Raw genomic sequence first — 21,996 nt, 5'->3', positions numbered from 1 at the left:
GACTAAACAGGTTAGGCATCTTTTTCATGTGCTTATTTGCCATTCATGTATTTCTTTCATTGAAATGTTTATGCATGGGTTTTGCCCATTTTTTTTAGTGGCTTGTCTTTTTGTTATTGATTTCTAGGAGTTCTTTAAATAACCTGGATATAAATCCTTTGTCAGTTATATGCATTGTGCATGTTTTCCTTCAGTCTTTTGCTAGCCTTTCCATTTATTAATTATGTCTTTTTATAAGCAGAAGATTTTTTATTATGCAGAAGTTTTAATTATGATATTGTCTGATGTATTTTTTCATATACTTATGCTATTTTTTCTCTTTGAGAAATATTTGCCTACTGCAAGGTCATAAAGAATTTTCCTGTTTTTTCCTGGTACTATATTGTTTTAGCTTTACATTTAGATCTATGACTCATCTTATATTGTTCTGAGTATGATGTGAGATGAGTGTGAGGGTAATTTTTTCCTCCAGCTCTGAGCAGCTCTGAAGCTCTGAGAAAGCTTGAGAAGAGAAAGTAGCCCAGCACCAAACCCCGACCCGTTCGGATATCAAGCTGAAAAGAAGTTTGCAAAAGAGATTGAGAGAAGAGGCACCCAGCAAAGTAGGTGGAAACCAAGAGAATGTGAAGAGTTGAAGGTAGACTTCATTCTTTCACCAAGCACCCACGATGAATCAGACTATGGTGCACATGCTAAATATAGAAAGGGAAACACCGAGGCTAGACCTCAGCATGAGGGGCCGTGGCTAAGAGCAGTAAGTGGTACAGGGTAGCATCTGGTGAGTAGGGCTAGAGTTAACCCTCAGAAGAAGAAAAAAGTTACTCCAGAGTGTTTGGAGTCAAGAAAGGCAGGGAGTGACTTCCTCACAGAATGGGCTTTATGTCTTCTTTTACCAACCCCCCTGTCCTGACTTGCCTTTACTTCTCTTTCATTTCCCAGCTTTCCAGGGGTGCTCAGTCCCCCTGACTTGCTACTTCCTGATCCTGGTGGCTGCTGTTCAGAGTGGTGAACAGGGTACCGTCGGCAGTGCTAAAGCAGGCTAAGCAGGCACCCCTGGGACTGCGTCCAACTTCCCAGAACCAGAGAGTGTCCTCATCAGGAAGGCTTGGCCAGAACCCTAAAACCCTATGGATGGAAGCTGGAAGTGCCAGAAAGGGACATTTAATTCTGGGAAAAGTTAGTGAGTGAAAGGTTTAGGAGGAAAACTAAAAGACAGACAGAGAAGGACAAAGATTAAGTGACAGGAAGAAAACTAGAGACAGCAAGAAACAGCATAAAAGACAGAAATAGACAGAGCCTCAGGGAGACAGAGAGATTAAGAAGATAATGGAGGAGAGACAGGGAAAGTCTGAAAAGAGGGAAATTTTACAGTCAGAGAGAGAGAGAGAAAGTGACTTTATAAAGGGACACAGAGACCAAAAATGAGAGACAGAAATAGAGCAGTGGAGGTAACTAAGGGCAGATCAAGCTAAAGAAGAGTAGAGAAACACTGACTGAGAGACAGGGACAGAGACATAGACTCAGAGAAATAAACAGAAACAGACTAGGATACAGAGAGAGACAGGAATGAAGAAACAGGAGGGGACAGAAAGACAATTAGAAACAGAGACAAAATAGACAGGATGAGACTGGTGGAAGGGCACATAGTGAGAGAATCAGTGAGAAGCAGAGACAGGTCAGGGTCTGAGGTCCAGAGAGAAACCTGCAGCAAGGTGCCCATCTCAGGAACTGAACAGAGTTTGATGGAGAAGCTGATTTGCAGGGGCGAGGCGGAGGGGGGGAGCTGAGCACAAAGAACCACATTTCTTCGACATTTGACATTTAAATGACACTATTCACAATTAGAATAACCATCCACTTATATTTACATAACTCCCTGTCTGAAACAAAGCACTTTTAGTTGGGAATGAGGATGTTTGCAGAAACAAATCGGTTCTGTGTAGAACAGGTGCTGAATCTCAATTTTTGAGAATTTCCTCTTCCAAAACACGCTTGCTTTCTCTTGTTCAATAAATGTCTAACCCAGGAATAAGGTGGCCACACAGGAAGTGGTGAGAGTGTGGGGCTTAGACCCCACTCCTAACCTGGCTCTCCTTTGCCAGCTGGAGCCAGGTCTGCAGCTGCTGGAAGATGTTCTGTGGAGAGGTGGGGAGAATTTGGAAAGTCAGACCCCAGCACTAGAAGAGATCAGGAACATGCAAATTAGTATGCAAACAACAATGCAAATCACCCAGAGCTTTTTCTCTCTTACCTGGCGTGCTAGGAGGAGGCTGGGAGGATCTGAGGGCCTCTCAGGTGCCATGTCCAAGCAATGAGAGGCATTAGGGATGAGAAGGACTGCCTCTGAGGGTCCCAAAGCCTGTGTTACACTTAGCACATGCCAGGGGTCTGTGTCACCTGGAAAGAAAGGAGAGAATGGTGGGTTGAGCTGGAGCTAGGTAGACACTTAGGAGTAAGGTTCTGATGGCATGCTCACCATTAACAAACAGCACTTGGGTGGCCCCTGGGGTCTGGCCACCATAGTAGGAGTTCGTCTGGGCCACAGCCTTGGCTATGGATGAAGTGGAAAGCCCAAACACCTGCTCACATAGGTCTAGCTGGGAAGGCAGTGCTGGGAGCTGTGAGAAAGGGCATCCAGGGTCCTCACATGTGACATCTGTGGAGAGAGGTATCCATAAGTGTGGGATATATAGCCAGCCCCCTACCTCTTTAATAGTCATTGACAGAACTCTCCCCAGTGATGACCAAGACAGCTCCAGACCTTCAACGAGTTCACAGTCCCCTCAGAGACACACTCACTCCCAGACAATGATGGCCTAGAATGATCAGGGTTATGATGGAAGAAGGCTTGAGGTGGGGGTGGAGGAACCCAGAGGGAGCATAATGGGCTCAGGGACAGCATTCTGTAAGGGTAAGAACTTAAGGGGAGAGGAGTGGGTATAGCTCAGTGGTAGAGCACATGGTTAGCATGCAAAAAGTCCTGGGTTCAATCCTATTGAAAAAAATGATTAATAAAACCAATTAATAGAAGAAAGACCTGAAGGAATTAGCAGGTTTGAGGCAAACAGAGAGAGAGAGCCCAGAGTGCTTAAGGCACAAATTAGATCATGTCTCCCCTGCTTAAAATCCATAGCTTCCCTGTGCTTTTAGGGTAAATCTAACTTCGCAGCCTCATATTAATTTATTCCTTCCTTCACCATTTATTTGAGCACCTACCTTGTACTCAGATATATGTTGAACAATATACTGGGAATACAGTGCAACCAAAACAGCCCAGGCTCTGCTGTCCAGGACTCACAGTCCAGAGAGGGAGATAGGCAATAAAGAGTGTGGTGATGAGACCATGGAAAACGCTAAGAAGAAGAATACAAAACTGATGAGGTGGAGGCAGGAAGGTGGACTTATCTTGAGAGATCAGGTAAGGCTTCCTGAGAAGCGGGCACTTTGTGTTGAGAATTGAAGATGAGTAAACTGTATGCAGAGGAGAAGATAAGCATCCAAGCAAAGTTCCTGAGGTATTAAGAAGATTGGTATATCAGGGGGTCAAAATAGTAGAGCCTTATAATAATAAGAGCAAGCATTTATGGAGCACTTACTGTATACAAGCATTATTCTTAGCATGTTACATATATTATCTCTCTTAACCCTCAAACAACCTTATGAGAGAAACACTGTTGTTACTCTTATTTTACAGATGTAGAAACTAAGGCATAGAGAGGTTAAGTCACTCGCCGAAGTTTGCCCAGGATCACATAGCTATGAAATGAAGTTAGAATTTGAATCTTCAAAATTTCTGCTTTAAACCATATCTCCACTGCTTTCAGGGGATATGGGAAATTTTTTTAAGTTAACTCTGGGGAAGGGTAGCCAGATTTAGCAAAGAAAAATACAGGATGCACAGTCAAATTTGAATTTCAGATAAACAGAAAAGCATTTTTTTTTTAGTGTAAGTATGTCCCATGGAATACTGGGGACATGGTTATACTAAAAAAAATGTTGTTTATCTGAAATTCAAATTTCAATGGGCATTCTGTATTTTATTACCCCAGGGTCACTGAGGAGCTGTGGAAAAGTTTTGAATAGAGGAAGGACAAGGTCATATTTATAAAGGTCTCTCTGGACCCTGTGAGGAAGTTGCTCTGTATGCGTGAAGGTTTAGAGATCAGAGAAGAAGCTGGGTCAGGGATCCAGGCAGGAGAGCGTGAGGGCCTCCACCAGGATGGCAGAGGTGGGAAGAGAAAAGGATTGGGTGAACTTCAGAGTTGTCCAGAAGAAAGAGTGGGCAAAACTCAGTGGTTGACAGCCTATGTGGATGATGGGAAGGAGGCATGAAAAGCACTGATAAGGGTTTCTAGCCTGGCAACTGGAGAGGGTAGACCCATTCCTGGGACAGGGACACAAATGAAGAGCAGATTGAAGGGCCGATCACTCCTGTCGAGGACCAAGCATGTGAGTGAGAAGGTTTGTGAGGACCACACATACACGCACACTCTAGTATGGCTGTCCCGCCTCCAGTCCCACACCTGCAGGGTAAACAAGACCCAGTTGTCCTATGAAAATGAAAATGAGTCCAGACCCCCTGTGAGATGGCTTGTTGGGGCATAGCACAGAATGTATGTTTTGGGGGTGAGGGTTGGGCCAGTCACTCACAGTAGCCGAACTCAGTACAGGTCTGATACAACCACTGCCGGTCACCCACGCCGGACACTTGGGGTTCTGTGACTCTCAACTGTGTCACTGTCTCTGCTCGAGAAAAGCTTAAACACCTCTGGCCCAGGCTGCGTGTGACAACCTAGGGGACAATATACATATATACATACATATATATGTATATATACATATACATACATACATTCCACCCCTTCCCCCAGCAAGCCAGGGCCTGGAGAAATAGGTCCCTACAGGTCAAAGGACAGAAGTCAGAAGAGTGAGTTCCTGAGTTTTCCTGGGAGTCAGTGGTCAGTGGTGGTGGGGACCTGGGTCCCTGTAGATTAGAGATTAAGGTACTAGATGACTAGAACCTTCTTACCTGTGAGATCTTGGGCAAGTAATAGTATCTTGGATCTCAGTTTCCTCATCTGTGAATAGGGATAATAGTAGTGCCTACCTCCTAGAATTATTGTGAGAATTCAATGAAATAATAAATGTGAAGCATGCCGCACAGCACTTGGTGCAGACAGCGCTGGAAAAGTGACAGCTAGGATGTGACTGTGGATTCCAAGGCTGGCGGGTCCCAGTCTCTAGGAGAACTATGCCACCAAGACTAGTGTTTTTCATTCACTCTACAAATACTAATTAAGCGCTTGCTGTGTGTGACAGACTCTGTTGCAGGCCCCAGGAAGAGAACAGAACAAAGTAGGCAAACCGGATAACCAGCATAGTCGCCAACGTTTGCATACTGTGTGCCAGACTCCCTGCTGAGAGTTTTCCGTGACCCTACGAGGTCCCTGTGAGATGTCATTTTACAGATGAGGAAACTAAGACTCAGAAACGGCTTACGCGTGCCCAAGATCACACAGCGGAGGTGGAACAGGGACTCTTGTCTGCTGACTCCTGGCGGTGCTCAGGGGTGCTCACCTGCACTGCCCGACGAAGTCCGCGGTAGGGCGCAGCGGGGCTGCTGCAGTTGTCCCTGTCCCCGAGGAGGAGTCCGCAGAGCTGTCGCACACTCAGCGGCGCTCCCACCTGCCCATCGTACTGCACCGCGCCTCCCACCAGCGCCTGCAGAGTCCCCAGAAGCTCCGCCTGGTCCTCAGAGCGGCCCAGGGATCCACAGGCGCCCAGCTCCGCCCGCAGCGCTGCCTGAGCCGCCCCGCCCGCGCGCAGACGCCGCTTCACCTCTGCGAAGGCTGCGGACGCCGCCGCCCGGCACTGCGGGGAGCGGAGAGGCTGGGTCAGCGAAGACTCGGACCCGGGCCCCAGACTACCCCTTTCCATGACCTGCATCCTCCCTGGGCTCCTCGCTTTTCCCAAGTCGGATTCACCGGCTGGGCTGTAGAACTCTGCTCTCGCCACGGGACGTCCCCCCAGGCCCCGCCCCACGCGGAGCCTCAGCCTACTGAGAGGGTCGTCCCTCCTCTGGCCACGCCCATTCAGCCCCGCCCCGTTGGGCTCCTCCCTTCTAGGAACCGGGATCCATCCTCAGCTCCTGCCTTCTTCCTAAATCCGCCCACCTCTCCGGGTCCCAAGTCCCTCATACGCCGCCACCTTGCAGGCTTCACCCTTTCCCCCTGCCCGCATCCTCAAGGCCTCCTATCTCTTCCTATACCCCTCGGACTGGCGCCCACCTCCTACCTCAGGGGATCCACCAATCGCAGTGTTCATTAGGCTTCTGGACACCACCTATAGTCCGACCGCAGTAGAATATTAAGTGACTCCACTACTGAGGCCCTCTTCCCCCTGGACCCGTCTCCCGCCATCCTTACGTTATTATATTCGGAGAAATCCAGCACGGCCCGCACCGGGGCGGAAGAGGCGACCGAAGCGAAAATGAGATGGGGAAACTGAGGGAGGAGAAATTATCAACCTGGGGGCTAGGGACTGGGATCCCATGTCTTCCTGCCCCTGTGACACTTACTCATTGTGTGGTCTTAAGCAAGTCCCTACCCTCTATACACCGGACTCTTGTGAAGGCAGATTGTAGAAAGCTCTTCTAGGGGAAAGAACGGTGTGGGAGGAGGGAGTGTGGTGGGCAGATATTCCTATTATCTAAGTTGAGGACCCCTGAGTTCCCTCCCTCCAGCCTTCCCAAGAGGAGTCCTGGGACCTTCAGCCGAGCCCAGGCAGCCAGGGAGCCGGCATAGGAGCCTCCGAAGCAGATCCAGGGGCTGGAGGAGGAGACGTTGAAGAGGCGGGAGAGTGTGAGGCGGGCAGAGATCACATCGGCCAGCCTATGGTCAGAGGGAAGACTGAGTCAGTCCTCATGGCTGGAAATCCCCGAAGATTCCCCCATTGTACAGAAGGGGATCCCGAGACAAGAATAGAGGGAGTCTGGCCAGAAACTAAGACTATTTTTTTCATGAAATATTTCTGAGGGCTCCCCATACCCACATACTCATTTCTGCATGAGTGCCTAGGTCAAGGGAGACCCATCTGGAAAGCCTCCACCCTTCTCTTCCAGACTAGATAGGAGAGGAAAACTTCCAAGGCAGTGTAGGTGGAAACCTAAACTATAGGAGGGATTGGAGAGAGTCAAGAAGAGCTACTTAGGAAGAGAGGACCTAGGCTGAATAGGTTAGACTTTATTGGGGGAGGGGGAGACATATTTAGAAAAAGAGATAGAGATATTGGGGGTATGTCTAACATCCTCTTTTTTTATCCCAAATGCTCTCTCTCCTCCCTAACATTTCCGAAACTGTTTGCAGTTAGTGCCATCCTACTGCAGTTAGAAACCCATTTTGCTTGTGAAAATACTAAGAGACAGAGAGGAACATAGAGGCAAAGAAATGTAGACAAATACACAGAGAGATGGAGACAAGAGTGAGACAGAGAAAGGGAAAGCGATTGATTACAGACAGATACAGAGAGATACACCAAGTAGGAAAGGGAGAGATAAATCCTTTGGGGAACAATAAAACAGATGAGGTGGGGAAGGAAACAGTAAAGGTTGGTAACTGGAATAGGGTGCACTGAAGGAAGTGAGAGAAGGAGCCATACAAATATCTAGGGGGAGCCCACTCCTTGCAGAGGAAAGAGATCAAAGATTCAAGGCACCAACGTGCCTATAAGTCTGGAGAGCAGCAAGGACCTCAGTGTAGCTGGAGCCCACAGAGTGTGGGAAAGAGGAGGTGGGAGAGTTAACTAGGGAGCCAGAGCCAATCAGACTTTGTAGCCACTGTAGCCACTGTGTGAGGGATTTGAGCCAAGAGAGTGGTGATATGGTTTATGATCTAATGATCACTCTGGCTTCATTTGGAGAATAGACTATAGGGGTCAAGGGCAGAAATAGGGAGACCAGTGAGGAGGCTGTGTCATCCAGGTAAGAGATGCTTGTGGTCTGGACCAGTACGCCATAGTGAGACAGCAAGTGATAAGAACATAGTGTAAGAGAAAGAAAAAGATAAGGAGGGAGAGAGACTCAGAGATGGAGAGAGAAATAATTAGAGTGAAAGAAAGAGAAGAGACCATGGAACCAGAGACTCTGCAACTTTGGGCAACAGAGGAGAGAGACACAAATGCAGAGATGCTAAGACACAGACATCCTCAGTCCCATGACCCTAAACACTTTCCCTACTCCGACTCACGCATGGCGGCTGGACAAGAAACGAAGCTGGGCCATGTCCAATCCTCCAGCAGGTATACTCAGGCCATAAAATCTATGTTCCAGGCTTATCACCAGGGCCCCCCAGACTGGGGCCAGGGTTGCAGGGTGCCCTGTGAAGAATATGAAGGAGGGGATGTGAGATAAATGCAACCCTTGAGTCTCACAGCACTGCAATATGCAACCTCCCTTCCTGGCCCCCACCAGCTTCCCAGCTATGTCTTTCCCCACCCTTGCTTCTTACCTCTCATCACTGAGCCAGGCCCAAGGCTGCCCTCTCCCCCCAGGAGCAGGAATACAGGTCCATCCTGGCTGGCCCGATGTTGGTCGTTGACCCAATACCGCTAGGAGGTGGGATGGGGAAGAAAAAATGGGGTTGTGAGAGTTCTGTCCTATTCTTTATTCCCTGTTCATTCCAGTCTCTCTCTCTAATGGATCTTTATGTACTTAGTATTGTCTGAAATAGGCTTATTTACTTATGTGTTCATTTTTCTCCTGTTTGTCTCCTTATCTAGAAGATAAGATCTACAAGAGCAGATATTTTTGCCAACTTTCACTTTTATATCCCCAAGGTCAAGGATAGTGGCTGGCACATGGTAAGTAGTTGCTATATACTGAAATAAAAATTGTAGAATAAGTAACAAATGCAGAGGCATTCAGGAATAGGACCTATGTGAAATGACCTTTTGAGACTGATAGAGTTGGCATGAAAAATTATTAATTTTATCATTCATTCAATAGATATCTTCAAGTGCCTATTGTGAGCCAGGTCTGGTTCCAAAGCTGGTCCAAATTTATGGTCCATATTGAGACCCAGTGATGGGTTTAGTGTTTCATTTGAAGGACAGGGAGAAGGGGGTATTGAGGGGCAGCGAGAGAGTGAGAGTGAATGACAGAGAAAAGGAAAAACTGAAGGACAGGACCTGAGGGATGAAAAAAGTGGGAGGCTAGGAAAGAGAAGGGAGACTAGGGGATAAAGGGCAAATCCAAGAAACAGAGGGGTTAGACTAAAGGGCCACAAGGGATGAGACTGTGGGGCAGAGAGCTGGGGAGACAGAGGTGTAGAGGCAGGAACAGAAAGCAGAGACTGAAGGGCAGAGTAGGGAGACTGAGGAGGGGGCTAGGTAGGCAGTTGACACCCCTCTCCTGGCCTCACCTGCAGGAAGAATCGTCTGTCAGATGCATTGAAGGGGTCCAGTGGCTGCTCCAGCCACCCTTCTTTTGGGAAGGCCACAGGACTCGGGCCCAGGCTCAGGCCCAGTCCAGAGCGCTCCTGAAACTGCTGAATGTGCTCACCTAGGCGCCTAAGGAGGGAGGCTGTGGGACACGGAGGGGAAGGAGTCAGGCCAGGCCTCGTTAGGAGCCCCGCCTGACCCTAATGAGCCTCCTACCTGGAGCTGAGGACCCCCAGAGGGAAGCCAGGAGCAGAGGACCCAGCCATAGGATACGTCTGATGGTCATGCTCTCCAGTCCTCTGTGCAAGGGCTCTCAGTCACTGAGAACTTTATCTAATGTCCCCTGGGCTGGCCTTTAAATTTATAGTCTTTCATCAGGAACTCAGATTTCTTTTCAGATACCTGTCTTGGGACAGGTCAGGCTTCTGTAGGAACCAGTGAAGCGGGGCAGGGACGCCAGAGTCTGTGCATAGAGGTCTGCTGATGTGGCCCCTGGATATCCAATTACTTCTCTGGCTGCTTCTGATTTTTCCCTCTCTTACCCCTTAATCTCCCTTCCCTCTGGTCCTCAGTCTCCCTTCTCCATCCTTTAATCTGTACCTCTCTCTGCTTCAGGAATTTCTTTTGCCCCCTTACTCCCAGCCTTCCTCTCTCTGCCCCTCCGCATATCTTCAGTCCCCCTCAGTTGTCCCAATACTCAGACTCTCTCTCTTTGTTCCTCAGCCTCCCCTCTCAATCTCCCTTTCAATCTTCTACTTCAGTCTCTCTCTCTGAAAGATATCTCTACTCAAAGGCCAGAAAGGTCTTCTGTGATCATCTTTTTAAAATTTATCAAACCTGTAGGTCTCCTTTATTCTTTACTCTTCTTCATAGCACTTACCACTATTAGAAATATTATACATATTTTACTTACATGATTCATCATCTGTTTCCCAGACTAGAAAGGAAGCACCATGGGGCTCTTGATTTTCATCTCTTCCGTTCATTGTTAAATGCCTGGTTGCTACAACAGTGTACACAGTAGACAATCAATAAATGTTTGTTGTGTGAATGAATAATCCATCAACCAATGTTGCTGGTTTTACTCTAAAACGTTATCCAGAATCTGACGTCTTCTTACCACCTCCAGTGCTATCACCTTCTTCTGAGCCACCTTCATCTCTGACTTGGAATATCACAGAAGCCTCTTAGCTTTATCTCTATTTTCAAAATGGACATTTTTTTACTTCTGGATAATGCACCCTTTTATTTAATGGTTAAAGCAGATGTTCAAGGTATGTTTGATAGGCCACAAGTCATTCTGGCTAGCATAAAGTTCAAGGCAAATAATGTATAAGCCAGAACAATTTCCCCATACCTCACTACATGAACATTTCTTCCATCAGGTGGTGCATGCCTACTCCTTTCACTTTTCAGGGAGTGGGTTTCAGTGATCTAATGCAGCAGTGATCAAACCAGGGTAATCCCACTCTTGAGGACACAGGAGGACCTTCAAAAGTGCAAGAAGCCAGTCAGCCTCAGGTGATCAGTTTTCTAGTCATCAACCACCATATGGATTTTATCTAAAACTGACCTGTCTGAGAATATTTCTGATATCAAGATGTGCATTTCTCAATGACCTTTTTTTCATACTCCAAAAGAAACACTTTCCTCTCACTCTTCTCAAATCTGACCAAGGATTATCAACTCAAAGTGCAACAAGCTCCAGGCTCCAACACAGGAATAAATGGAAAGGCTGGGAAATGGTTAAGATAATTAAACTATTGTGATAGCTAGGTAATTAACTTTTAGCAAGTCAGGATGCTTTCAATTATTTGCTTTAAATAAATTAAGGGAGAATCTAGTCATCAAATATATTAGAATCCGAAATATATGTGATTCTTTTTTTTGCAAACAACTCAGAAAGTGTTAAGTAACCGTGATACACTTGTATAGCAAAACCTGATCTATTTTCATTTTATTTTATATTAAAACACATTTTCTCAGTAGTCATAAACTAGGCATAAAATTAATACTGAAACTTGACTTATCATGGCAACACGCACATTTATCCATGATTATATGAATTAATTTTAAAAGACCAAAATCATTTAGATAAGCATTCCATTATTTTTACCTTTAATTTACTCCTTAGTTTCTAATTCATTGTATTTCTGCTGTTATGATTATTTGTGTATAAATAATATTTTAAATGATAATTCAGTACAGAGAAACTAGTAAAAACTAGAATCTTACGTCCTCCCACAAAGTAACTGTAGTGTTCATATATATTGTTTTTTGTTACAGTAAAGTAAGATATAGGAACTGTAAAATAATTTCAGGTATAAAATTATTTGATATTATGATGTCTTTTTGGGAAAGTGAAGTTCAAGAAGAAAAAATAACATAAGATTAAAGGCTATGAAGAATTACTTGTTCATACATTTATTTTTCATAAATAGTGATCATATCAGATTATTCAAAATTTGTGATCAATATATTCGAGTGATGCAGCAGTTTCATTTTTAAATTATCAATGATTATAATACAAAGAAAAGCAACTGCTTAATCTTAGGATAAAAATAAATTAGTTTTCAAAAAATGTGCCTGGGGTACATAGTTCTAAGATTTGGGGGAAGGCTATGCTATGAATAACAAAATTTGCAGGTTGAAGCCTCAGCTTAGCTAAGGATAAAATGACCAACTTCTGTTCATTCTTCACCATTTGTTTGTATCTCATTTTTATTGGAAACAGCCTCCAAACCCAATGTTAAGAAGTCCTGCTCAGACCAGGTATTCCAACACATCCTTTCCTCCATCGCTTGGAAGTCTACATAGTTGCTGAGGCATCTCAGACCAAGGGCTTGGCGGCCAGCTGAGGGGTACACTTTTTGTCTTCAGAATAGAAATCAAAGAATTTGAAAGTGGCCTGAGAATCTAGAGCTTTCACAGGTGCCAATGTCACTCCAGAATTGGTCGGGATCCCTCTTTCCACTTGAAATGACCTTGACCTACATGGCCACAAAACTCCAGCTGAGTGGGACGCAGAGTTGCTGGGAAATTGTCCAGGAGGAAGAGCTGCCTGTCCTGGATCTCACATCTGCACCTGCTAAACCGGCTTTTCATTGAGGTCCTTGTGTGTTTCGCATCTGCAAAGAATTGCATGCCAAACTTGCTAAATTTGAGAATCTTTTGACTGCGTTGTGGGGCGGGGGCCTGGGTAGGTGCAGTGACTGAGTGCCAGGAACCTGAGGTGCGCCCAGATAGGAAGAGATGAGAAAGGAGCCTAACTGTGAAGGAAGTCCTTGGAATCCTTCCTGGAGCTAGAGAAATGGGAACTAGGAGGGAAAGTCCTTTTTGGCCAACAGACATCTCAGAGTTATTTGAAGAGCATCTTCCTCCATCATCCCCCCTCCGTCCACCACCCCCCCACCCCAATTAGGAGGTGAATTGATTTCTTTTGAAAATAACTTTCTGAAAAGAAGAAAAATTGAAGCTTCTGATGTCATTTGATAAACACCTGGAGGATTCTCGTGCTCAAAGACTATATTTAGCAGAAAGGACTTTCTGTGCACCTTTTCATCATTCATTAAATTAAGTTACTGAGAACCTGCCACTCTGTGTGGGCACCAGGGGTACCAGAGGAATGAAGACAGCAGTTTTCACCCTCAGGAGGAGAAAAGAAACAGGCAGTTAATTATCATAAAATGGCAAATCCAAGCAGCAAATATTCACACTGCTGGACGTTCTCGGTGGAGCACAGAAAATGGGCATCTCCTAGTCCTTAGAAACCCACAAGGCAGATCTGCAGAGATTTCCTTCTTTCCTGGTCTGAAGAGGAGCTGGGACCAAATCCACCAGCTATTCCTGCTGGAGGGTCTATTTCATAATCTGTCTATTTGGAAGTTAAACTGAAAACCTTCTTCCAGATCCTTTCTGTGGTAGAAAGAAGGAAGACTCTTGTGAATGTTCCTCTGTGTTTTCTCAGGGCAGAGTCGTCAAGTTTGAGAAAGTCTTGTTTTCTACCTGAGCAGTGAAGTTTGTTTCATCTGGAGACCAAGTTTTCGCCTTATCTTTTTCTTTTTGCTGGAGTTCAGAAAGGGGAAATGGAGCATGAAGAAAAACTTGAAGAAACAATGTTACTTGGTCGTAGTTAAAATTGGCTAAACAAAAAAGTCTCCTTTGAAAAAAGAAGAAAGATTTCCTCGTTTAAAAAAATTCGTTCTCTCTATCTACGAGCTTTTTTGTTTGTTTTAAAGTATTTATTTTATTTTAATTTTTTGTTGGTGGGGAGTGTAGGTTTATTTATTTACTTTTTTTTTTTTTTTGATAGAGGTGCTGGCGATTGAACTTAGACCCTTGTGAATGCTAGACATGCACTCTACCACTGACCTATATCCTGCCCCCCAGTCTGTTTGTTTTGTTATTGTTTTTTTCCACGTGTAGGTGACATCATACAGTATTTTTCTTTCTCTGTCTGACTTATTTCATTTAGCAGAATGCCCTCAAGTTCCATCCATGTTGTCATAAATGGCAAGACTTCATTCTTTCTTATGGCTGTATATAATATTACACCATATATCACGTTTTCTGTATTATGTATGTACACTTTACATATATATTGCACTATATATCTCTATCTATATCTCATTTTCTATATCCATTCATCCACTGATGGACACCTAGGTTGTTTCCATGTCTTGGCTAGTGTAAATAATGCTGCAATGAACATAGGGGTGCAAACATCTTTTCGACTTAGTGTTTTCATTTTCTTGGATAAATACCTAGAAGTGGGATTGCTGAATCATATGGTAATTCTGTTTTTAACCTTCTGATGAACTTCCGTACTGTTTTGCATGGTGGCTGCATCAATTTGTATTCCTACCAACTGTGTACAAGTGTTCCCTTTTCTCCACATCCTCAGCAACACTTGTTATTTCCTGTCTTTTTGATAATAGCTATTTTAATAGGTGTGAGGTTATATCTCATTTTGGTTTTGACTTGAATTTTCCTGATGACTAGGGATGTTGAGCATCTTTTCATGTATCTGTTGGCCATACTTATGTCTTCTTTGGAAAAATGTCTGGTCAGATCCTCTGCCCATTGCAAAATGGGATTGTTTGATTTTTCACTATTGAGTTGCATGGATTCTTTTTATATTTTACATATTGGCCCCTTATCAGATATATAGTTTGCAAATATTTTTTTTCCCATTCCATACGTCACTTTCTTATTTTGTTGATGGTTTCCTTTGCTGTGCAGAAGATTTTCAGTTTGATGTAGTCTCACTTGTTTATTTTTGTTTTTGTTTCTTTTCCTTTTGGTGACAGATTCAAAAAAAGTCATCACCAAGACCTATGTCAAGAAGCTTATTATTTATGTTTTCTTCTAGGATTTGTATGGTTTTAGGTCTTACATTCAAATCTCTAATTATTTTGAGTTAATTTTTTTGTATAGTGTAAGGCAGTGGTCTACTTACATTCTTTTGCATGTGGCTGTCTGGCTTCCTCACCATTTACTGAAGAGATTCTATTGTATATTCTTGCCTGCTTTGTCATAAGTTAGTTGACCATTTACATGCAGATTTGTCCCTAAGATCTCTATTCTGTTTCATTGATGTACGTATCTGTTTTTCTGCCAATACCATACTATTTTAATTACTATAGCTTAGGGTTAGAGTTTGAAATCAGGAAGCATGATGCCTCCACCTTTATTTTTCTTTCTCACGATTGCTTTTGTTATTTGGGATGTTTCATGGTTGCATACAAATTTTAGGATGGCTTGTTCTATTTCTGTGGAAAAAGCCATTGAAGTTTTGATAGGGATTGAATTGAATCTGTAGATTGATTTGGGTAGTATGGATATTTTTAAACAATATTAATTCTTCTAATCCATGAACACAGAATATCTTTCCATTTATTTATGTCTTCTACAATTTCTTTTTATTAATTTCTTATAGTTTTCAATATACAGATCTTTCACCTCCTTGGTTAAATTCATTCCTAGGAATTTTATTTTTTGATACAATTGTAAATGAGATTGTTTTCTTAATTTCTCTTTCTGATAGCTTGTTATTAGTGTAAAGAAATGCAACTGATTTTTGTGTATTGATTTGGTATCCTGTAATTTTACATTATTTATTTATTAGTTGTAACAATTTTTTGATGGAGTCTTCAGGGTTTTCTATATGTAATATCTATATATATTTCTATATATAATATTATGTCATCTACAAATGGTGACAGTTTTATTTTTTCCTTTCCAATTTTGATGATTTTATTTCTTTTTCTTGTCTAATTACTCTAGCTGGGACTCCCAATACTATGTTGAATAAAAGTGGGGAGAGTGGACATTGCTGTCTTGTTCCTGATCTTAAATGAAAAGCTTTCAGCTTTTTATCAATGAGTATGATTTTAGCTGTGAGCTTGTCATATGTGGCCTTTATTATGTTGAGGTATGTTTCCTCTATATCCATTTTATCATAAACGGACGTTGAATTTGTCAAATGGTTTTGCTGAATCTATTGAGATGATCTTATGATTTTTTTATCCTCAATTTTGTTAATGTGGTGTATCACACTGACTGATTTGCAGATGTTGAACCAGCATTGCATCCCTAGACTAAATCCCACTTGATTATGGTGTATGATCCCTTTGATGCATTTGGTTTGTTAATATTTTGTTGAGAACTTTTGCATCTATGTTTACCTGGGATACTTGCCTGTGATTTTTTTTGTTTGTTTGTTTCTGTGGCATCCTTCTCTTGGTTTGGTATTAGGGTAATGCTGGCCTGGTAAAATGTGTTTAGAAGAGTTTCCCCCTCTACAACTTTTTGGACGAGTTTGAGGACTGATCTTAATTCTTCTTTGAATGTTGGGAAGAATTTATCGGTGAAGCCTTCTGTCTCCAGACCTTTGTTGAGAGGTTTTTAATTATTGATTCAATCTTGGTAGAAATGGGTCTATTCAGATTTTCCATTTCATCACGATTCAGTCTTGATAGGTTGTAGGTTTCTCAGAATCTATTTCTTCTAGGTTGTCCAATTTGTTGGAATAGCATTTGGTGTTAAACAGGCATAAGAATATGAAATTTTTACTATTTCATGTGAAGAGCCATACATGCAGGGTAGTTGGTTAGCTCAATTGGTTGGAGTGTAGTGCTAATAATGCCAAGGTCATGGGTTTGATCCCTTTATGGGCCAGTGGAGACCCTTCTGGCCTTTCTGAATTTACTGATTTTCATGGCTTCTTATTAGATAATATAAATTAAGTTGTCATTTTTAAATGTTCCAAATATCTTCTACTTTTGTCATACCTGTCTATCTATGCTTCTATTGTGGCCTTCATTGAACATATCTTTGATTTGGATGAAGTAAAATATACCAATATTTTGCTTTACAGTTTATGCCTTTAAGTTATTTTTAAGTTCTTTTCTATCCTTTAGGGCATAAAGATATTTTTCTACATGTATTTCTATTAATTCTTATCTGTCACTCTCTCATAAGTATATTTTATAAATTCTACGGATGATTTTACTTTATGCTAAGAATCACAATAATAGAGGCAATCAAAGGAAAAATAAACAAGTGGTACTACACCAAACTAAAAACCTTTTGCACAGCAAAGGAAACCATCAACAATATGAAAAGGGAGAAAATATTTCCAAACTGTTTATCTGATAAGGGGTTAATATCCAAAATATATAAAGAACTCATACAACTAAATAGCAAAAAACCAAACAATCCCATTTTATAATAGGAAGAGGATCTAATGGACATTTTCCCAAAGAAGGCATACAGATGGCCAATAGGTACAGGAAAAGATGCTCAACATCACTAGTCATAAGGGAAATGCAAATCAAAACCAAAATGAAGTATAACCTCACATCTGTTAGAATGGCTATTATCAAAAAGACAAGAAATAACAAGTGTTGTTGAGGATGTGAAGAAAAGGGAACACTTGTACATTGTTGGTAGGAATACAAATTAATGCAGCCATCACGGAATGTTCCTCAGAAAGTTTAAAACAGAACTACCATATGATCCAGCAATTCCACTTCTGGGTAATTATCCAAGAAAAAAAGAACACTAAGTCAAAAAGATGTGTGTACCCTTATGTTCACTGCAACATTGTTTACAATAGCCAAGGCATGGAAACAACCTAAGTGTCCATCAATGGATGAATATATGATGAAAATAAGACATGAGGATGTAAGATACAGCATGGTGAGCATAGTTAATAATACTGTATTGCATATTTGAAAGTTGCTAAGAGAATAGATCTTAAAATTCTCAACCCAAGGAGAAAAATGTAACAATGTATGGTGATGGATGTTAACTAGACTTACTGTAGTGATCATTTTGCAATATGTACAAATATTGAATCATTACCTTTTATACCTGAAACTAATATAATGTCATATGTCAATGATACCTCAATAAAAATATTGACCAAAAAAGAATCACAATAATAGAATAATACAGAAACTCTTGTTTATATCAATGATTGGGTACTCCTTTCTCTGATATGACCTTTCTTGCACTCATTCCTCCCAATTCAACTCTTACCCAAGCTCTGACAGGCCTGGACTTCCCTCAATATGCAAAGGCAAGAATCTCTCAGACTATGTCTTTGTTCACTAGTACAGAGTATATAAGAGACCAGAAACAGAACTCAGAGCTGGATGAACCAATGAAGTGAACGACACTTTCATTTCTCCTTGTTTTATCAGGCAGTGGAGGACATTGGTTTTTTTGTTTATGTTTTTAACTTAGTAAACATTGTGTATTGCCAATAAGGGCTGGAATCCTTCTATATCAATGATTTGAAGCTTGAAGAGAGTTTTCCTTGGACCTTCTGAAGTTGTATGGTACAGCTGACACAACCCTCTCATTTCATCTCATATTATCATATGGGATACATATGAACATAGGAAGGGCCAACTTGATCAGCCTCAGATTTTGGTATCTGCAGGGCTTCCTGGAACCAATCCCTGCAGATGAGATACAAAGGGATGGTTATTTATTTTGATGGCTCACTGTAGGTGTTTTAGGGTGTTTATAAATTAATTCTGTTTTAAAACCTACTTCAGGATTTAATTTCATCTCTGGTTCCAGAAGCCTTCACAGACTTTCAACACAGCTCCCCAAATACTTATCTGGAACTTGCTTTAATGAATTCTTAAACAATCCACTACCTTATCCCTCTAGTGTCTGACAGGGTCTCACTGACTTGGTATATTATATGCACTTGACTCAGTGCATAGCATATGATACATCATCAGGAAAGAAATTTCATTAGTGGGTAGTTAGAACTCTTGATCAAAATACTTCCTTATTAAAACCAGTGTCGTGTTCAAATTCCAAACTCCATATATTTGCATTAGGGTTTTCCAAACTTACTTCAAGAAGAACTTGTCTTAATATTAACTATCCTCTGGTTCTAGACCTGAAGCTCTTACCTGGACAGTCAGATTCAATGGGTTTGGAATGGGTCTTATATTCAGCAGACAAAACAATGTTCTCTAAAGAGTAATAAAACGTATGGATACTATCTTTGTAGAGTTGTGAGACATGGGTCATGGGTCTGCATTCTCCCCACTTCTATTACTCTACTTTCTTTCCTCTTTGATTTTTCTTTCTAGATCTAAAAGAAGTGTCATCTTATGAGCATAAGTAGTGACAAAATGAGTTGGGTCTGGAAATGTGAGTGTGTATTCCTGTAGCATCACATGCTTTTTTGAGGTCATAGTATTCCTCATTTTAAAGCAAGTCCATAAGATCAGGAATGGTTCAGTGGTTCCTTAACCTCTGGTTATAATGTGTGTCACAAACAAATGATTAGATAATAATTTTTGAAAATGAATTTTCAATATATATATATATTTTTTTACCAAGAAGCATTACAGGGATTCATTTCCTTTCTTTAACACCTGGACCCATATTTCATGGGTTAAAAACTATTCATAATTTTCTAGGGACTAGCAAATATAATTAATTTTACTACTGTAATACTTGACTTGTAGACTTCTACGCCCACCACCGGGATGGCCGAGTGGTTAAGGCGTTGGACTTAAGATCCAATGGACGCATGTCCGCGTGGGTTCGAACCCCACTCCCGGTAGAGGGTTTCTTTACCGTGTATTTTACCAGAAAATGAAAATTCATTGAGCAAAGTTGGGAAATATTCCGGCATACAGTTGGCTTTGAATCTTTTTTTTAACCAATCTGACAGACTGTCTGTAATCGGTGGATTTAGATAATTTACATACCATGTAAATATGGACTTATTTCTATCAAAATGTATTGTTTTATTATTTGTTTTTTAAGTGTTCCTTTCGTTCTTCGTTCATTTCTTTTTAACTCTTTCTTCCTGTATTTGAAATACATGAGCATTTTATATGATTTTACTTTATCCCCAGCATTACCTTCATTTATCGCCTTCATAAAAGCGAAATTCCTCTCTGGATTTATTTCCTTTAGCAAAACAGGTTCTAATGTAGGTCTTTTTCTAAAAATGAAGTAGCAGCAAAAGTGAACTTTTGAAAAGTGGGGGATACCTTCACTTCATTATCTTGGGAAAGTACTTGGCCACTATCTCGTCAAATATTTTTTTCTGACAAATATATTAATCAACAACTCTTCAGTACTCTTTTTTAATCTTTTTTTTTTTTTTTAACTGAGGTGTCTCAACTTGGGTAGTTTCTAGACCTACCTTCAAGTTTATCCCTTCTTTTCTGAGCTTTACAGAGTCTACTAGTTAGCTTATTAAAGGGTTTTTTTTTTTTTATCTGTTACTATGAGTGCGTTTTTGTTTTTTGTTTGTTTTTTTGGAGGGGTTATTCGTTTTATTTATTTATTTTTAATGGAGGTACCGGGGATTGATGCTCTACCACTGAGCTATACCCTCCTCTCACCTATGAGTGTGTTTTAAAAAACATTTAGCATACTTATTTGACTTTTAGTTTCCAACAATCTATTGAAATGTCTCATCTGTTCATGTATGTGGGTAACCTGTGGACCTAGTATTTTGGGTTGGTATCCAAAGTGGAAGTCTTATGGGACTGAGCCCTTAACCTGTGAGATCTGATGCTATTTCCACATAGATGGTGTCTGAATTGAGTTAAACTATAGGGCACCCAGCTAGTGGTAAAGTGTTCTGTATAACTAGTAAAGGAGACTGACAGGAGGAAAAACAGTTTTTTTCTAATACACCTCTCAGCCCCAAATTCACCCCTTTAGACTGCTTTTTGAAATGGGATCCGGGCCTTTTAAATATTTATTTTCTTCTGCCAGCTGGCACTGAAATTTTATTAGTAGAGGGTGCAGGAGGACATGGTAGGGGAAAAAGAGTTTTGCTTTCTGGTTCTAGGAGCTCCTTCAGCCCTCAGAGTCTCCAGTGTCCAGCTCCATTCTACTGACTTTCACAATAGTAGGGAAAAGAAATTGGCTATTCATTGTTCCATTCACAAATACTTATTGAACATCACATCATCATATGTGGTAAATAGTCCAGGATGCAAAAAAGAATTAAGACCAGTTGTGGGGATCATACAAGATAAAAAACAGAGGTTTCCAGTAATGGCTGGAGCTCTTATTGCAAACTCTCAAATGGTAAAGTCATAGATTAAAGACAAAATATCTAATGAATGCAAAGAAAATCACTGATAATCTCGTTGCATATGAGACAAGCATTGTCATCAGATGAGAATTCTGAATTGCTTGGTGTCCAAGTAATAGTTTTTGGTGCTTCAGTCATGCCATGTGTGGAATGATTTTTTTCATGCAACATTTTGCATAGTCCATCCAGTTTCCCCCTCTCTTGTTTTAAAACTCCCATTGCTTACCACCTTCAGAAACCACATCTATAAACAGCAGGCTCTTAGTTTGCCACATCATATAACAATTGAACAACAACAGGTTTTGTCAAGGATAAATTCCCCAAACTGTGTTTAATGAAATGAGGGTTAACACTTTTCAAAATTATAAAGCCTGCAGAGAGAGACCCACGAAATTGCAAGCCAGGATCTTCTGTTTACTAAGCAGGCTCTTTAACCAGCCAAACCACAGAATCCTCTCGAATAGAAAAAGAAAAGCAAGTAAAGAAATACAGTATGAGAAAATTTTCATTTTTACCCACTAGGAATTGCTTTTAGAGAAGAATACTCATATTTTTTAAAGTAAAAAATGTAAATTCTTTGGACTGTGACACTGCCATGGAGTCTGCTCAAAAGAACCATATTCCTGGCAAACTGATCACACATCACTGATATTACTAAATCAATAATCACAAGATGTGAGAGTTAACAAATAATATCATAAAACAAGTTAATTTTTCTAGCTGCCATATTTTAAGAAGTAGAAATAAACAAGTAGAATGAATAATATTTGGGGTTAATGTTTTAACCCTAAATATTATCGTTTCAACATGTAATCAAGAAAAAAAATTAATGAAATACTTCATTCTCTTTTTTTTTGAATTACATTTTAGAAATATGCTAATGGTTATCGTTTTGGACACAGCACATCTACAACATTCTGGGGTAAAGGAAAAAATTCTCTCTTCACAATATAATCTCTGTAGAT

The 21,996-nt window shown here is 41.3% G+C and overlaps 2 protein-coding genes and 1 non-coding gene across 4 annotated transcripts in view; 1 reads left to right on the top strand and 2 right to left on the bottom strand.

Annotated features, from left to right (window-relative positions):
- Positions 1–1,841: 1,841 nt before the first annotated feature.
- On the bottom strand, positions 1,842–9,789 carry PRSS16 (serine protease 16). 2 transcript variants are annotated; one of them, XM_074348243.1, is made up of 12 exons: positions 9,652–9,789; positions 9,417–9,577; positions 8,505–8,604; positions 8,244–8,373; positions 6,767–6,890; positions 6,426–6,503; positions 6,295–6,342; positions 5,578–5,871; positions 4,651–4,792; positions 2,477–2,656; positions 2,252–2,397; positions 1,842–2,177 (listed from the first exon to the last, which is right to left on the bottom strand). In XM_074348243.1, the coding sequence occupies exons 1-12, from the start codon at positions 9,719–9,721 to the stop codon at positions 2,067–2,069; spliced, it is 1,584 nt and encodes a 527-aa protein (XP_074204344.1). In that variant the 5' UTR covers positions 9,722–9,789; the 3' UTR covers positions 1,842–2,066. The 2 variants fall into 2 exon arrangements, with proteins under 2 accessions (XP_074204344.1, XP_074204345.1); XM_074348244.1 differs by having other exon boundaries at positions 1,842–2,135.
- A 559-nt stretch (positions 9,790–10,348) lies between these two features.
- The window catches only part of LOC105084135 (histone H2A type 1-J-like), a 37,348-nt gene continuing 25,700 nt past the window's right edge, over positions 10,349–21,996 (bottom strand). Inside the window, exon 2 of the mRNA XM_010974166.3 lies at positions 10,349–10,438. Within this exon, the coding sequence (XP_010972468.1) occupies positions 10,405–10,438 (34 nt within the window). The 3' untranslated portion in view covers positions 10,349–10,404. The remainder of the gene's footprint in view (positions 10,439–21,996) is intronic.
- TRNAL-UAA (transfer RNA leucine (anticodon UAA)) lies at positions 19,452–19,534 on the top strand. The gene has a single exon. It is a non-coding gene; the product is annotated as a tRNA-Leu (tRNA).

Source organism: Camelus bactrianus, chromosome 20 (assembly GCF_048773025.1).
Source record: "Camelus bactrianus isolate YW-2024 breed Bactrian camel chromosome 20, ASM4877302v1, whole genome shotgun sequence".
Classification (NCBI taxonomy): domain Eukaryota; kingdom Metazoa; phylum Chordata; class Mammalia; order Artiodactyla; family Camelidae; genus Camelus; species Camelus bactrianus.
The sequence above is the reverse complement of the archived record's forward strand: the minus strand, read 5'-3'. Positions and strand labels throughout refer to the sequence as shown.

Bases quoted from the DNA above. Each gene is read 5' to 3' on its own strand.
- PRSS16 (XM_074348243.1), bottom strand. From the start codon at position 9,721: ATGACCATCAGACGTATCCTATGGCTGGGTCCTCTGCTCCTGGCTTCC. The intron at 8,374-8,504 runs GTAAGAAGCAAG...TATTCTTCACAG, and splicing joins GCCTGGCTCAGTGATGAGAG to GGCACCCTGCAACCCTGGCC. The intron at 6,891-8,243 runs GTGAGTCGGAGT...CTCTGACCATAG, and splicing joins TTCTTGTCCAGCCGCCATGC to GCTGGCCGATGTGATCTCTG.